The following is a 17,659-nucleotide window of genomic DNA, read 5'->3' on the forward strand; positions in this document are numbered from 1 at the left end:
GGACTTATTTAAATCATTCGCAGCTAATAAAATTGCCTCGTTTCTTGGTGTCATTGGTGGAAATGCGATGTCGAGATCATCAGTGGATCGATCTTTGTAGTCGAGAGATGGAAGATTAAAGGCTGGATGCCGCTTCTCGCGAAGAAGAATATCATCGTCATCTCGACTGGGACGAAAATGGTAATTTCGTGGCAAGGTTTGACTCGCTTGAATATTTTAGACGACTGAAACCAGGGGAGATTGAAATTCGAGGAGAAAGGTATATTTGTAAAATCTGAAATAATCCTGTCTGATTTAATATGCTACTTGTGTATCTTCTTATTTACACATCAGTCGGATTTTAATTCGAGAAGTCGTTAATAAAATATTGATTTCCATTGTATTCCGATATAAAAAGCCTCCTGTGGATATTAAATCTCTTACATTTTCCCGAGCATTCCTTCCTTACCTATAAATCTATTTCTTTAAACTAGTTTAACGTATTATTTTCCATCTATGTCTTATAAACAAAATACCATATACAGTTTCATAAAAATAAATATACCTGAATATGGATATAGAAAACCCCCTCTGATGATCCTGAAAACCACGTATAAAATCAGATATAAATTATATCCGTCGTTATTGATAGAATGTTTACCTAAAAATAAGTTTCGACGGGAAGAAAGTATTTTACGATACAATACCTCTGTAGAGAGGCGAGAAAACGCGTTGTTGTCGCGTGACGTTAATTCTAGGCGGCACGCGCCGCGCAACTCGGTCTCGGCTCGTTCCACTCAGAATTCATTCAGAAACGGGCGATAAATCGGGCGGGGAGACGTGATACGCGAGCAAATTGAATTTCTCGCGCTACCTTCGGGGAATCGCCGAATTTTCGCCGTGCTGAACAATCGTCCCCCACACTGGAGGAAGAAAAGGAGAACATTTGCCGCTCGATGCATTCCGAGGGAAAATAGCCTCCGTGCGCATATACGAAGGAGGAGGATGTTGGATGCTGTTTAACTCGTCTCCTCCGTGACCTCGTACGCCCTCTGGATCTCCAATCTCCCCCGCTCCCTCGTCCACATCCTTGTAAACGCGAATTCCTGAAAAGGAAGATAAGATAATAAGCGAGAGGATAAAACAGAGGATGAAAAGTTACGATATATATATATAATTCGGAACGAAGATCGCGAGGGAGGAAATTAACGAATGTTTATTGTGAATTACGTTGTCGTGTTATGAGAGTAAAGAAGAGGCGTTTCATCTCCAGTGCGATTCGCGGTACGAATGGGAGAGATTCGAAACGAGGAATTTGAATTTTTTTTTAAACAAGATTATTTTTATTCTCAACGATTGAAACAAACGAGATTCTCGAGAAAATTTTATCATCATTTTCACGAAGCATAAAGTGACTCAACTTTATAAATTTATAAATTAATTTCAAACGATGGAGAATACTTTCATTCCGTATTTTCGTTTCTAGTCGCAAAAAAAAATCTTCTCGAGAAGAGTTACCATTCGAATTACATTTAAGATTTATATTCGTACTTTTTTGTCTCTCCAAAGTCAAACCTGTGCTTATTGTTTCGCGATCAAATGTTTCTTTCTTCCTCATCTTCGCACGCGCATCTCTCCCTGTTCCTCTCCGTTCGAATTCTATCTATAGGAAGAAACGTTGCGTTCCCCGTGGCAAAACACGGTCGATCGTGGCGGGAATAATACTTGGCTGGCGCACAATCGCGCGAAAGTGCTCGAAAGGGCGCTTAAACTCGGAGCGAAAGTGGTGAAAACAATGGCGGAATTCGCGCGGTGTGTCGCGCGGGGAAAATCGCGTGAATCTCGTTGCGTTTGAACAGGCATTTCGAAGCAAAATATCTTTGGAACGAAAACGCGTGGAACGCGTCGAGTGGAAGGCAAGCAACCAGGTTTTCGCGACGAATTGTAAATTAAAGCTTTCCCGTATTCGATTCGATGGGAATCGTCGTCGATTTCGCATTGTGCTTCGTTGCTTCGTCGCCGGAGAATCATCGCGTTTTCCTTTTTTCTTTTTCGCTTCTTTCGAAACGTGTTTTTTCGAATTCACGAGAATGGAAAAGCAGATCGACGCGCGGATTCGCCAATTAGCGAAAGATTGAACACGTAATGACCGACGGAACGTAAACTACGAGCGTGAACAATCGTTTAATAATACCCGCGGCCTCTATTCAATTTTCCCGTGAATCGAAACAATTATTATTGTCAGTGGCGCGATATCGTGGAAACGGGGCCGCACTGCCGTTGCAACGCGTTGTATTTCCATATAACGATTAATAACCAACCACCGCTACCTCCACTACGTTATTCCGTGTTGCTAAACCGATTTTAGAGACCGCCTGTGTTCTCTCCGTCCCCTTTTTCCTTTTTCGTCCCGATTTCTTCCTCGCCTCGAGCATTTTATTCGCGTCCTGGTCGAGGTGAATCATATACGACGCAGATAATTTTGACGGGGATTCGAACGATCGAAGTTGAAGGGGGAGGAGAGAAGAAAGAAGGAAAGAAAAGAAAAGAAGAGTCGTTCTCTTCACGGTTGAAAATTGACGGCCATTTCCACGACCGCGACATAAATTCGATCGTAAAAGGGAGAGAGAAGGAAAGCGTTTCTCGTGTCGCGAGTCGACTAATCGCTTCCGAGATAATTGTATCATTCCGCTAATAACTGGTGTGGAAGCCCACGTCGATCGACGATATAATTGCATCGTCGATAAAGCGCGCGCCTTGCTGTTTGCTCTCCGTGCAAACGTCGAATCGTGGCGAGCTCTAACGAAGAAATTTAGGGAAGGGAATCGATGGAAACCTGTTAGCCCATCCCACGAGTCACCTCCTCCTATTTCGTATTCCTTTTTCTCCCCCTCCTTCCACTCCCCTTTTCTTTTTCTCTTCTCCTCTCTTTTCTTCCTTTTCATCCTTTAATCGACATAAATCCTCGTTACCCAACCGTATATCACGGCCCTTCTCCTGGATTTCGTTCGTCGAATCGCCTTTTGGGCCGCGCGAAAAATCCACCATTTCGTTGCTGTTCGACCTGGGTCAACTACGAATCCCGGGAATATTCGCGGGAATATCGAGGTATGGAAATATCGAGGGAGAAAGTCGAAAATTTATATCGATGGTCCTTCTTTGCAGCTGGCTTTATTGCCGCTCGATGGCGCGGACGACGAATTTATCGCCGTGATTTCGAGGCGACCTCAAGGTGGAGGTGGTGCGAATGTTATTTCGCGTGCCACGAAACAGGAATCCGCGCCAAATCGTCGACGAAATCGTTTCGACGAAATTAAACCGGCTGGCTGGTTGTTGCATGCCGTCGCGATGACTGATTCTATTGCGGGGAATAACCGTCGGGAGTGAGTGAATCGTGGTGAATCGTTGAATATCGAAAAACTGCAACTTTACGAATTCCGTAATTTCGTCTATTTTTAACTGCGAGAAGGGAGTGGATGGAAATTATCGTATTCGAGGGTTTTTCGAGAGATTTCTAGATCTGTTGATCGATCGAAAAGAATTATGTATAGATCGGATAATTATTCTGAGAAAAAACGAGATTGTCTCGATTAATTATCGCCGAGGATATTGTTGCAAAAAAGTAAAGATGTATTTTAAGAAACGAGCAGGGATGGTATCGATAAGCCATCGGAAAATCTCAGTTGCCCAAGTAACAGTGTACAGGGAGCGGAAAGTTCCAATTCAACAAGTAGAACAGGATGATTGTGGCGAGAAGGAGCATTTACCTAGCTTTAAACTTCTCCGTTTAACTATTATTTAACTAATTTGACTTAGGAAAAAGAGGGTAGATTGTTATCTCCAATTAATTTTTAATTCTTCTACAATCGAAGAGGTCCTTTCTCCTTTTCCTCTGTCAACTCGACAGTTTTCCATTCAAAACCAAAAGGGGATAGATTATTGTCTCCAATTATTTTTCAATTCTTCCACTTCCTCTACTCTTCTATACTCAAAATCAATGGAGAAAGAATTATTGTCTCCTAATAAGATTTCTTCTTTTTCCTCCTCCTTCGTATCATTTCAATCTCCAACAATCTCTAATTCAATATTTTCCTCGAAATTAAACAAGGACAATTAATTTTCAATTCTTTCTTGTCTTCTTTTCTTCTAAATCGATTTTCTCCAAAATCAAAGAAGAAAGGATTATTATCCCCTAATTAATTTTCAATTTTTCTCTTTCTCCTTTTCCTGCATATCACCGTTCCTCTAATTATTCCAGATATCTTTCTATTCTCAAAAGACAGATTGTTGTTAATAATTAATTTTCAATTTTTCAACCGTTCCTAACAAGGCCCTTTCTTCTTTCTCTTCTTCCATATTTTTCTATTCTAAAAATCAATAGGAGAGAAGCATTACCTCCCAATTAATTTTCAATTTTTCCACGATCGAACGGATTGTTCCTAACAAGGCCCTTTCTCCTTTTCAGACCGGTAACAGTTACAAATCGCCCGAGGAGTCGCCGCATTCGGAGCACAGCAGATTGAGGTGAGTGCCACTGCCTTTTACGCCATGCTCGCGGCAGTTTAATTACGTTTCACGACACGTCGCCTCAAAGAGAGGGAGACACGGGACCCCGTGTAAACCGAAACGCGTTCAAATTCCACGCCGCCAGTATTAGCGGTCTTCCTAATCCGCGTATTACTCCGCGCGCGATAAAGTCAACTTCGTATCCCTCGTTACTGTCAATTGCGCCCACCGCAACAATATGCTCCGTGTTTTAATCCACGCGATCCACCTTCCTCTTCGCGAACAACAATCCCCAATATACTCTTCTCGCCCGTGATCACGTTCGTTCCTCGACAATTCTGCGAATCAATTTTTTTCCCAACTTGGGGATTGCCATTAGTGTCGCTGGAATTTTCCAACAATTTTTCGTTTCTCGAAAAATATGTAGTTGGCATCGATAAATTAGCAAGAGGGAATTATTTTTTCATTTCATTTTTTGGAGTTGCTTTCCAATTTTGTACCACATTGACGTTCTAGAATCAATTGTCGAATTATAGAAGGTACTATAATTTTTAATTATTAAGTTAAATAAGTCAAAGCTATCTTTACGTCGTCGCTATTGATTCGAATTTAAACCTTCGATACCTTCCATGAAAAAGAAAGTATCAAATTTCGACTAGCGAAAGGATTCGACTATAAGAAAATCTCACAACGAATATATTTTCCTCCCGCTCCTAGCTTCTAGGCCCATTTTCAAAATAACTGCTCGACCATTTTCCACTGTATCACCCATGACGTAAGCGCTTTAAATCAACCATTAAAACGAAATTACTTAACCGCCCGCGACTCGTCCATAATGAAATTTTAAATTTTAAAATGTTGTAACCTCGCCGAATTAAAACCTCTATTTCCTTTATGAATTTTAACAGCGATACTTTTTCTTTTTTTTACAATTCTCTTGCAACTAAACACGTAGCGTAAAAATATAATCTATCTGACGCGCATTTACATCATTTACATATAACAATCATTCTAAAAGAATCGGGAAAGAACAGACGGACTTTCCTTTTAATTTTTCAAATGTTCGATTTTATATTTTACTCTCCTTATATTTTACTTCTCTTTCGAAACCTCGTTAATCAAGTTTCAAGAGAATCGCCCGGTTTCCCAATCAAAGTTTAAACGTTAATATCGGAAACGTATCAGAAAACTATCACAATCCCGTCATCTCCATCCGTGGCGGCCAAGTCTCATCGCGTCGCTGTTATTTCCACGGTGATTGCAATACTTTTAATAAAGGGGGGGATCACGGGGTTTCGTGTCGACGGCGATGTAACTGCGGCGAAAGGGCGAGCGGACGGGAACGATTATCTTTCATTACACCTGCGATTCCCAGGTGCAATGTGTTCCAATTAATCACAACGAGCGCCGTTCAAGTCGGCGCCGGGGACGAGAAGGGGAAAATGGGGGGGAGGTGGTCGGAAATTTCGGCCAAGATAAGATATATCGCAACTTTTTCTTTGAATTATTCGAAGTACGAGCAATTCGATTTTTCTTTCGCGAAAATTCAAAAGCGCCTCGAAATGAGATATTCTTAAAGACGATGGAGGATTTGTGCATCTATGTATAATATTTCAAGTCCCGTTCGAATAATTTTCTCCGGGGGATTAAAAAGGATTGGTTAAAATATGTGATTGAACGGGGAGAAAGAAAGAAGGATTTTTCAAATTGAGAAGAAACAGTTGTTCGGGTACAAAATTCGTGCATCGAGATATCGCGAGAAGCAGGAGATGTTCGAGATGGAATAGATAGATGACATATTCCGTGCGTCAGAAATGGCTGACGCGAGCTCAGAGTGATGAGATCGGGTAAATAACTGAGTGAACCTGTACGTTCCCTCGGGCTGTCTAATAGGAGAAATGATTTCCAGTTTCTTTGAGATTCCACGGAGACGGGGATCCTTTATCAAACTTCAAATTTTTCCCTCACGAGAAAAATTTGATTCAATTTTTGTGTATTCGAATCGGTATATATTTCCTGTCAGTGATGTATTAAGAATTAATACGCGTAAAGGAAACGGAACGTATCCTGAAACTCCAATTCAATTTAGTGGAAACTTTAAAATTTATTCAAATGACGTGATATCGATATTAAAATTTATACAGTCAATCATAGACATATTCTGCATGAAATGTTTACTTTGTTAATGTCATTTATCCATATTAAATTAAATTTTAATTTATCTTTTAGAAAGTATCGATCGCTGGGAGAGTTCGTTGTTCTTGCACGTAAAGTCTCGTGAATTATTTTATCTACAATTCTTACTCCTACATTTATCTATTTATTATTTACAATATCCTCTGCCCTGTATTTTTCACCTTTGAAATTGTCTGAGGATTTTTAGCATTTCTTAAAGATCCGCCACAAAAATCACATTACTTCTAAAATCGATCACTTACAATTTTTACCCCTACATTTATTCATTTATTATCCAATTCCAATATTCTCTATCCTATATTTTTCTAAAAATCCCCACAAACAATTTCGAAGATCACAAAGATGAAAACTCAAGATTCGATCATATTTCTCTTTTCATTTCCACAAAAACTTCATTCCTCAGTTTCTTCTTGGCGCGAATTTTCAAAAAGAAGGGGAGAACGAAAGAAAGTGATAAAGATAACGGATCGCGAGGATACAACATCGGTTCGAAATGGAGAAGGATCAAGGGTCGAAGGGACATCGGGGAGGGGGTGGGGGGTAAAACATCGCGGTCGAGGATTCTCTCACCCCCCGCGTCGTCGTCCGCGTGATAAATGGGGGGAACGAAAAAAAAAAAAAAAAACAAAGTTACGAGACCATTGCAATTCTTCCTCTCCGTCGCGGCTTTTCCCCCCTCTCCCCCCTCTTAACGTTTCTTCGCCCGACCACGTATAATTTTTCGCGTCACTCGCAAATAAATACCGCGATCCATCACCATTATCATTCGAGTTCTTCGCATACGCGTCTCTTTCGCTCGAAAAAGAGAGAGAGATTATCTATCGACGTCTGAGGATAAAATTAATTTCGTTCTGGATAGATATGGGAAAATCTGTTTTGCCCAGTGCACAGATAAACTCGATTCCGATCAAAGCGACGTGGTCATCCTTGGAGACTATGCAGGGTTTCGAGTGATATTAGAATTATCCAAGACTACCTCGAAAATCTCACGACATCCCTCTCTTTTTCTTATAACAGATATAATAATATATAACAATCGATTTGAAAATAGGAATTTTTCCATTTTTTACGGAGCAAAGTTAAATAACTAACTTAAATAAAAACGCGAAACGAAATTGATAACGCGTATACAAAATATACGGATAGGATGGATACGAGAAGGCTCGTTCCGGTTAACAAAGAAACCGATATAACACGTGATGAAATAAAATTTCTCTTCGAGACCGGAATATAAATTTGATCCAAAAAAAAAAAGAAGGAAAAACAAAAAGAAAAACAACGGAAAACCGGAACGAAAATAATATTTGCGAATGGAAGCATCGATTCATCGGCGTATCGATCGATATGATATATATATATATAAGCATCATAAAAAATCCGGGACACGGAGGAGGCTTTGCACGCCACGAATCAGCGTGGAGCGCCAGCGGCGCGCCTAGCGCGATGCTCAAATTCGAGGGGCAAACGTGGGTGGCGCAATCGGTATTTTCAACGGAATTCTCGTCCCGACGTGTCGTTCGTCCCTCCAAAATCCGCGTACCAACCAATACGTACAGCGCGTTCGTTCCGTTTTCCTTCTTTCGGTTTAGCCTCGAAAACGAAATTGGCGAATGAGTGGCGGCAAACACATGGCGCCAAATGAGTGGCAGACGCAGGCACTCCATCTTCCGTGTTCCGCCAACACGTCGTGAAACTGCACTCGAATCGCTTAAGCCCTCGTATGCCATACCCGACAACCGATTAATTATGAACATGCGATTAGGCATAGAGTTTCGAAACGGGCGTGTTACGTAGTATCTTGTCGAGAGGATCCTTCCATTTCGCCAGAACTTCTTTCATTTCGTTAAAGATACCCTTCTTCGAGACTTCACTTTGTGCATATTTTTAATTAATTACGTCTTCATCGATGTGATATTCGCTCTTCATGTAAATATTTATCCAAAAAAATTATCCGTATTTGTTAAAGGAAAATCTACGACTCATCATTTCGCGGGTGGATCGAATCACAAGGTGATTCTTCTTTAATAATTGAAGCTTCGTAATCTTGCATCAATTCATTGCGAAAAAATTGTTCGAGGAGAACAACTTTTTTACAAAGTTTTATCGAGTAAAATACCGATGCGATTAATCGACGAATTATTCCAGAGTCGTACATTATCCCAAAGAATCAATTTTTTTGACCCGAAAAAAGAGAAAAAAAGAAATTCCCCGAGACACTAGGATTTTCTCCAGCGGTGGAGCGACGCAGATAATTGGCTCTGGCACCCGCCAACTTTTAATTGGCTCTATTTTCGAGGCCATGCATCGAGACCCCTGTCTCGTCCACCGACGCTTTTTCATCCTCGCTCGGCCGAGAAAGTCGAGCCGTCCCCGAAAAATAATCACCGAATCATGAACACGCGAGTCGCGTTCACCGAAAAATGCGCAAGCTCCGACTTTACGGAACGCGAAAAGGAATGCGGGGGATAAAATCGGGATATTTGTTCAACGTTGTATCAATTATATCGAGAGGATTGTAATTAATGCGAAATTATATCGCGCGCAACGTTATACAGGTAGGGAAAATTCGCGAATATTATTTGCGAGTATTAACGGATTATCGCCGATCTCCGGGAGAAACGAATAAAGCAATTATTTCGAGCTTATCGATCCGCAACTCGATGGCGAACGGGATGTGTTCAACCGCGTTCCCGATCCCGTTTCTTCGCGTCCCATTCCCTTTTTTCATTTTAAATCTCGTTAGGGGAGCAATACTTTTCCGCCTGATCCGGGACTGTCCGCGGCGGGATTAACGAATTTCACGCGATGAGCAGGCGATGCCTTCCCGCGAATGAAAAACGATTTTCTCGATCCGGAAGGATCATCCTTGGGGCTCGAGAGGTCGAGCATGCGCGGGCATCCTTATCCTCCCTCCCCCCAGGAAGGACGAATTGAAAGAAAATATCGCCTTGTTATTTCAATCGCGGGAATTCTGCCCGCTCCGACTCCTCTGATTACCGCCCACGTTTCGATCCATTTCTTCGTGGACGGGCGCCGATTAAAGTTGACGCTTTAAATCCGATCTTGTTGTCACGCGTCGCGTAATATTTTCACCACTCATCCGTATATAAATCGTGAATTTTAATTGCGTTCGTTCCTCGCCGCTATTTATTCGATAATTAATTCCAATCTTTCTAATTTTTCCAGCGAATACACACACATATGTACAGGTGTTGGAAATCGTGTGGTACAATTTTTCTATGCACGCGCAAAAATAAATTGGGGAAGGAAAAAGCGAGTCGAAAACATTTGTTTTTTTTTCTCGAAGAAAAATTCAAAAATTCCAATCGGGAATTATCTGATAATTTCACACTCGCGTTCTTTTTTCTAAACGAAAAACCGTTACAACGATATTTTAACTCTTTTCCTATTATATTATTCCTCGCCCTCTATCGTTCAAGATATGCGCGGTTATGCAAGCTAAACGTTTTAAAAACCTTCGTGCCTTCTTCCTATTAACGAAGTCATAAAATAGTTTTAAGAGGGAAACCACTTACATCCTCCAATTCACGTCACGATTTTCTATTGCTAACACAAAGAATCAAAGAATTTCCAAGCCTCGGGATTAATATCGTCCTCTATTCAACCCCAACAACCATCGCGCCATTAAAAAACCATCATTCGGTATTTCCTACTCGAGCGTTTCCATTACCGGAGATAAAGAAAGACAGAGAAAGAGGGAAAGAGAGAGAGAGAGAGAAGCCCGCGCATTTCGCAACGAATTAAAATATATAACGCACGGTATAACAGTTTCAGGAACACGTTTGTCCGACTTTAGATGCGTCTAATGGCAAGTAGCCAAGCCAAATTCGGCAACTTTCTCTCCCATTCAAAATGTACTCGAGTTTCACCACTCCTCTTCTTCCCCCCTTCCCGCCCGTGTATTATTAAAATGGCAATTACCTCGGTAAACGGCGCCCAGCCTGTTCCTCGCGCGTGCGAGAACGTTGTGAACAATAAGCCACGAGAAGGAGACACGCCGTCCACGATTCATCCCCTCCCCTCGATACCGTGGCTTATTTCCAAGTTAAACAGAGGAGGGGAGACGTTCCTCGTGGAAATATACACGGGAATATAAACAAAGCGGAAATTTGGGCCGCGTTACTCGAGTCGAAATCGAAGGTTATAGTTTCGTTTATATTGAATATATCAAATTCCTTTCTTCCTATTCGATCTTTCTGCTTCGTATTTTTTTAGTTCGATTGTCAATATTTTACCGCTTTTATTTGTTGCTTGTGTGTGTTTTTTAAGTGTGAATTGTGAAATAATGTTAGACAATTCTCACTTTTACTTTAAGTGTATTTTCACTAACTGGTCATCAACGAGATTTGAAGTATTTTAGAGACTCGAGGAAAAAATAATGGGAGAAAAAAGATAATGATCGATGATGATCGTTGGTGGATATAACATAGTGTGGCATAAAGGGAAAAAACGATGAGATCATCAAGTAAAAAAGAAAACACTTTTGTGCATTTCGTCTCCTTCTCTATTATTAAAGCCAATTTTTCCTCAAAGAACAATAAAAACTGTTTTATTATAGAAAATAATAACCGTATACCAAAATGTAATATACCTTCGTTAAATGTCGAAACGTGAGTGTTCAATCCAAGGCAAAGAATTCGAAGAAATTACAAGAAATTACAAGAAATTAAAGATCGTTTTAATTTTCTTGCAATTGTAATTATATTATAACCTCAAAGTACAACTTTCCACGAAATCATATTTGCTTAATATTAAGTGGTTTCGATTTAATTGCTAAAAGTTGTTAGATTTTTTTTATTAAAAGCACCTTCGTTTCAAAAACCGAGATTTTTCGTGTAATTTCGAGAAACTGTTTGCTGATAATCGCACGGAATTCGCGGAACGGAGACAACGAACTTAAGCCGTAAGTCGAGTTTCTTTGATAATAAATTTCTGTTAGTAGGAAAACGAATCACGCTCTGGAGGGCTCTTTCCGAGGGTTGTATCATTTCATCTTGTACTTCATTAAAATAACGAACAATACGGCCAACTTTCTCGTTGATTTTCCTCGATAAAGTTTCGTTGTCCAACCGATGCGCGCGCTACGAGTTAAAAAGATGAAGAGTCGGGAAATATTTTGTTATTTACTTTCAAAGGGATATCGGCGGGAATCACGAGCAATTAAAATTCGAAAGATGTTGGATTCAACTCTACGAAGAACAAATATCTTTCATCGGATCAATCGGTTATTTGGCATTTAAACTTTGTACCGAGCATCGCGAGTATAACACGAGTTTTGGATGAAATTTTTAAGCATTGAATGGCAATTGGATTGCGGAAGAGAAAAGGGGAGGAACGGGAATGAAACGTAAAAATAACACAGAAGAAAGATGCCTTTGGTGAAGGCATTGGTGTTTCCAATGCTTATTCATTTAGTTCTCGTATGTTCCCGTAGTTAGGTAACAGGGCAGAACAACGAAAGTTATCGAGTAAGGAAACCTTGCGTGGTTTTTGGCTTCGCACGGGGGACGCCAACCACTTGACTTCCCAATTTATCGCGAATGAGCGGCACAGGTTTCCGGAAACGCGTGACGAATCGCGGAAACTTGGCCGAGTTATGCGTTTCCGCGGAAATGCGAAAGTTTAAAACTCGACTTTCGCGAAAGTCTAGTTAGCGTGATTGTATCCATTGAAACTAATCCCCTTGGAGCGTGATATCCATCCCCAAACTTTCTAAGCTTCTTAAATAGCACATTCTCCTTCCGAAAAAAGAGAAAAATATCATTAACACGATTCCTTTGAAAATTAGTCATCGATTATTGCAAATAAATTGTACGATAAAAATTGATTATCAGAATATAGTATAAAGTAACAAGAAAGATTTTCAATTGGGGCATTACTGGGAATGAAGAAGATCACTCGAAGATTTTGGGATAATCAGTTTATCGTTCGAAGATCCAAAAAAAAAAAAAAAAGATAATTTATTCGCGTAGAAATCCATCCAAGATTTTCACTTTTCCAAATTATTTTATCTAAAAGATACCGGTTGAAAAGTCTCTTCGACCAATTTCCATAGTTTCGCTGTTTAATCCGAGTTTTCAACGCGTGGCACCATTTCAACTTCGTTACGTTTTACGTTCGTTGCACGGAACGACGCGCGGAAAGAAATATGGCGAATGAGAAATTCGCTCAAAGCGGCGCCGATAAGGTCAACCTCGAGTCTTCCTCGCGCTTTCTCCCTCTCTCCCCGGCAAAGGGCGGCAGAAAACTGGCGTGAAAACTTTGCGAATAAACTTGCCTCTTTTCGCGACGCGAGAGGGGCGAGGGAGAGAAAAAGCCGTCGTCCATGGACGAGGACGCGGTGTCATCTTGACGTAAAATATGGATTATTCCGGCCATTTGCATTCGGAAAATAAGCCGACGCTCGACCTTCCCTCTTCTCTCCCCCTGCGAGAGAAACTTGTCGCCAAAGTTTCGCGGTAATTATCGAGTCGTTGGCCGATTCATCGGCGATCAGACGCCGGCAACTACAACTGCCAAGTGTAAAAGATCCGATTTCCCCTCCCTCGAGGAAAAGGAGAGCGCCTTTCCTCGCCCGTCCGCGTGGATGGCGCGTGGAGGGGGGCGGGTAATTAGATTCCCTCCCGTACATCGAACGTCGTTCTCGTTTTGCCGAACCATCTCGTCCCCGTCCATGTTAATTACTTTCCCATTACGCGTGATGTTAATCGATTCGAATCGACGCCCTCCCCCCACTCCCTCCCCGCCTCGCGCCATTTTCCACGATGACAACGAAAATCATGGTAGCCGCCGGAAGCGTGGCTAGTCGTCGTGGCCACGCGACACCGTTAATCGACCGCCCCTCCTCCCCTGCCTTTCCATTATTTCGACGATCCGCTCGATATTATTATCCCGGGCCCCGGGGTTGTACCGATCAACGCCGATTGACATTACCGAATTTGTGTACACCGTGTGTATAGAAGGAGGAGGAGGAGGAGGGCGCGCTAATCGTTATTAGCAACGACAGCCGCGGGAACGATGACGGGATTGCGTTTGCGGCCCGAGTCCGATTTTCCCCGATACTCCGTCCCGTGTGTACCCTCGTTGGGGTGTTTTTTCCGCGTGTCCCTCGATTAACGCTGTCACCCGCGCTCTTCGATGACGCCGCGTCGATGCTCGTTATTCCATCCGTCGTTCTCGTCCGCGTTTTCCGTCCGGAAAGGAGACGAGAACCGACACGGGATATGATTTCGCGGCGATACGATTTCGGCGACGTATGACACGAATGAGGAATCTGTTCCCCAGAGAACGTTGTTTTAAGGATATTTAACGAAACGATCGATATCGAGTTGATCCTCGAGTAGTTTCTACAACTTTGTTAGTTTGTTATTCAGTACTCGCGCGGGACAAGTGGAAAGAAACGAAGTCGAATGGAAAATACGTTCGAGTGACAATTATAACTCGATCTTGAGGAGAAATCGCTTCGACGAGTATCGAAAATGTACGAATACAATGTTCCTCTCTGGAATCGCGTTATTCGATAACATTTTAGCCGTGATAGGCCCATTTTCGAGAATTTATCGAAACGATCGGGGGGGAGGGACGTGTCCCGGGCAATTTTACATTCGGGGCCGAAATTAAGGGGCCATCGTGATTCCCGCCGTTGGAATTCGAAGCATCCGGCCGATCGCGTTTTAATAGACCACGGAGAGGGTCGGGTCGTTGGGTGTCGTTAACGAAATGGTTACTATTTAATGTAACTGCGCTGGCCGGTTACGAAATTCCTCGGACCATTCGTTTCATCCATAGGAATAGCACGCGTTTCTGGTTCAAGTGGAGCGGTGCTTTCTGCGAACTTGGAGTAGATTTATGCCACCGCCACTGTATCTCAATTAATTTCCACCGTGCGCACGTACGTATCCCTATCTGGCCGGTGATATTGTTGCAGGTCGACGTCAAACGGGCGAGCAGCCCGCTCGAGGAAAAATCTCAATTAACGTTTACCCATTCCGGGCTACGTGGCCGGACAATTAACCGGCTCTTGGTTAGTTTATACGCGATCCTATTTTTTCCGCCACAATTATGCGGAAGTTTAAAAGGGAGCGGGTTTCGTATTCCCCGCGTTTTCATCAAGTGGTTAAAAACATTGAATGAAAACTCTCGTACGAGTCTCGTTTTTCTCTCTCCATCACGGGAAAACACGAGTGGATGCTGGCATTTCCCCCCCCCATCTTTGTGAAAACGAAATTTTATTATATCAACTCGAATCGTCGAAGGAAAGTGCGAATTTTCTTAACAATGATATTCGAAAAGACGAGTTCTCTTCTAGTATTCTTTATCACCTCGGATAATTCCTCTCGTCCGTTTCTTTTTTTAATTTAATTAATTCAGAGTTCAAAATTAATATCGAATAAAAAAACAACCAGATATTCGCTTTTTCGTTTCAAAAACACCCTCGTATTCCCACCTTCTCTTTATGAAACTCCCTTCGATGATGATTCGTCATCTGTTTCTCGCCACGAAATATCGAGATACAGTATATATATATATATACAGTTGGAAGAAACGAGAGAGAAACCCCAGATTCGAAAGGCACCTGCATCGAACGAAGGAGAGAGAGAGAGAGAGGAAGAAGAGGACGAAGAGTGGGGGGAAAGAGGAAAAAGGAGAAGGAGGTCTGTGCACGCTCCTCGCAGATGGCCTCGGATAGGAGCTTTGTACGAAAATGAAAAAGTCAGGAAGGCGGAAGTTAAGAGCGTGCACACATAGAGGGTACAAATACACGCGTCGGGGGACAGAGAGAGAGAGAGAAATTCGTTGCAGAAGAGGCTGATACACCATCGTACGTCGAGAAAATGTGCGGCCAGGCCTGAAATCGATGCCCGCCATCGACGTTCCTAAATATTTCTCGCTGTTTCTTCTCTCGGTGTGGCTCGATCGATATCACGAATATCTGGCGAAGAAAAATCTTTTCCTTCCATCTCCTACACCTCCTTCAATTCTCTCACTCTCTCTCTCGTTAATTATCGAACGTATAAATCGAGCGACAAAACAAGAAAGTGGGGGAGAAGGGACGGAGAGAGAAATTAGGGTACAAGTTTTTAATTCAGACTGTACACCTGAGGGTGTATGGGATGAAAGAAATTTTTTCTTTCTTTCTTTTTTCATTTGAGAACGCGTGTCGTTATTCAAGCGACATTTTACAGGTGGCAGGGCGCTTTGATAACCCACAATATGCAATCGCTATTTGGGTATCCAACGCGAGTTAAAGGGCTTCGCTAACCTATGAATATGCAATATTTCTCTACTTTCGAGTTACGCGCTCTGCGTTCACAATGCATGCATAGAGTCGGGAATAAAGCGGACAACCTCGTTCCTCGCGCCCTCCGAACTATGATTTTTCTTCTCTCTCTCTCTCTCTGTCTTTTTTCATACAGCGGGTAATCGATCGTTTGGAAAACGGAATGAATTTCTTAAATATGTCTACTCCGTCGTTGAATAATCCATTATTATCCGATTAATTTATCACGCTCGTTAAGAAATCAATGGAATCAACGAGAAGAAATAGAATTCGCGTTGAAAAATTGGAACAACAAGTTGGAATGGATGTGCCTCGTTCGTTGAATCGTCCTCCACCATTCCCCGTGGAACACTTTTGTCGCCCCGCCCACCGAGAATAAAGCGTGTCACAATTCCGACCATCCTATTATCGAAGCATCTCCGCCGTTCTCGGCTCCCTCTCGATTACACGTGCACGTACACATCCCTAAAAATCCTAAAGCTGTCTCGTTGCTCGGCCTTCATTGAAAACCGTCTGGAACTACCGGGTGTGCGCCCGGTGTTACACCCTTTTCAATGCCAAGCCGAGAGGAGAACGAGGAGGAGGAGGAGGTGTGTCGATCTTGAGAAAAGAAGAAAGAGCGGGGAAAGAAAGAAAAACAAAGCGAACTCCTTCTCCCCGACTTCTCGGCCGAACGCGCGCGATTGTCCATGCCTCTCCGCGAGAAAAACGTATTCGTTTGATCATCCCATTCCCTCTTTCTCTCCCTCTCCCTCCTTATTACCGCATCGCGACTCCTCGGATGTGGAAACGAGGAGATTCCACACGGGAGGGAAAAGGGAACAAGACACGCGTTTCTCTCTCCCCTCCCCCTTCTTATCTCTCAGACGTTCTCACAGGGGGAATAAAAAGGAGTCACGAGACAGGAAAACCTCAATCAGCAAACACACCGTGGGGACGTCATGAATATCGGAGAATTGGAAATCGGTTAGCCCTTGGGATTCGACGACAGCTCGCAGCCACCGGTCTACCAGTTTTCTTCCGATATCTATCCCCCCGCTTGGAATCCAACGGAAATCCTCGCCAGACGTCCTGCGAGGAATCCGGAATTAACCTTCCCCCCCCCTCTTCCTATATCCCTCTCTCGATATCTTCCCTTCACCGCGGAACCACCACTCTTAGGTCCGCGATATTTGCGTTCCTCGATCTCGTCGTAATTGTACCAATTGGATCGGATAAAGAATCCGGATTCCTCTTCGCGCGGAGGAGAGGGAGGAGGAGTACCTCTTCCGCAGTTCCCGCGGGTTAAAGATCGGTCGAGAGAAGGAGAGGCGAGAGACGTTCGTGCAGCTTTCCCACGGAATTTTTTTAACGGTGTGAGAAGACCGATCGGGAGAGATACGCTTTATCGTATCTTCGACGTGAAATTACGTGTCGATAGAAGCGATGAATAATGGCGAATAATGTATGTATGGAAATTTTAACGTCCTTTTTTTAAGTAACATTCGAATGGCACAAATATTTGTGTATTTGTATATACAATTTTTATTCCAAGTTTGTACGATGTTTGGAAATAGAAAATTAAAATTTAATCACTCGTTCGAAAAGTTTAGTTTTGGACCTTTTATTATTTGATTATCTCCTGATGATTCTAAAGATATTTTTCATTCAAACGATCTGCATCCCTCACGATTGAAT

The 17,659-nt window shown here is 42.4% G+C and overlaps 2 protein-coding genes across 15 annotated transcripts in view; one reads left to right on the plus strand and one right to left on the minus strand.

The window, feature by feature from the left end:
- The window catches only part of LOC107996812 (zeta-sarcoglycan), a 209,665-nt gene that overhangs the window by 133,514 nt on the left and 58,492 nt on the right, over positions 1 to 17,659 (plus strand). For 4 of the 5 annotated variants that reach the window (XM_017055066.3, XM_028666234.2, XM_017055064.3 and 1 more), the window contains one exon: positions 4,445 to 4,503. The exons of the other annotated variant lie outside the window; for it this stretch is intronic. In XM_017055066.3, coding sequence (XP_016910555.1) covers positions 4,445 to 4,503 — 59 coding nt within the window. The remainder of the gene's footprint in view (positions 1 to 4,444; positions 4,504 to 17,659) is intronic. 5 annotated transcript variants of the gene reach the window in all.
- The window catches only part of LOC107996813 (uncharacterized), an 89,152-nt gene that overhangs the window by 38,925 nt on the left and 32,568 nt on the right, over positions 1 to 17,659 (minus strand). For 3 of the 10 annotated variants that reach the window (XM_062071076.1, XM_062071075.1, XM_028666238.2), the window contains exons 1-3: positions 10,624 to 10,867; positions 854 to 1,085; positions 545 to 579 (exon numbers count right to left, since the gene is read on the minus strand). In XM_062071076.1, coding sequence (XP_061927060.1) covers positions 545 to 579; positions 854 to 1,085; positions 10,624 to 10,714 — 358 coding nt within the window. In that variant the 5' untranslated portion in view covers positions 10,715 to 10,867. Of the gene's footprint in view, positions 1 to 544; positions 1,086 to 10,623; positions 10,923 to 17,659 lie in introns of those variants that run through there. The other 7 variants (XR_009828821.1, XR_009828820.1, XR_009828819.1 and 4 more) reach the window with 5 other exon arrangements.

This window comes from Apis cerana, linkage group LG2 (assembly GCF_029169275.1).
Source record: "Apis cerana isolate GH-2021 linkage group LG2, AcerK_1.0, whole genome shotgun sequence".
In the NCBI taxonomy this organism is placed as follows: domain Eukaryota; kingdom Metazoa; phylum Arthropoda; class Insecta; order Hymenoptera; family Apidae; genus Apis; species Apis cerana.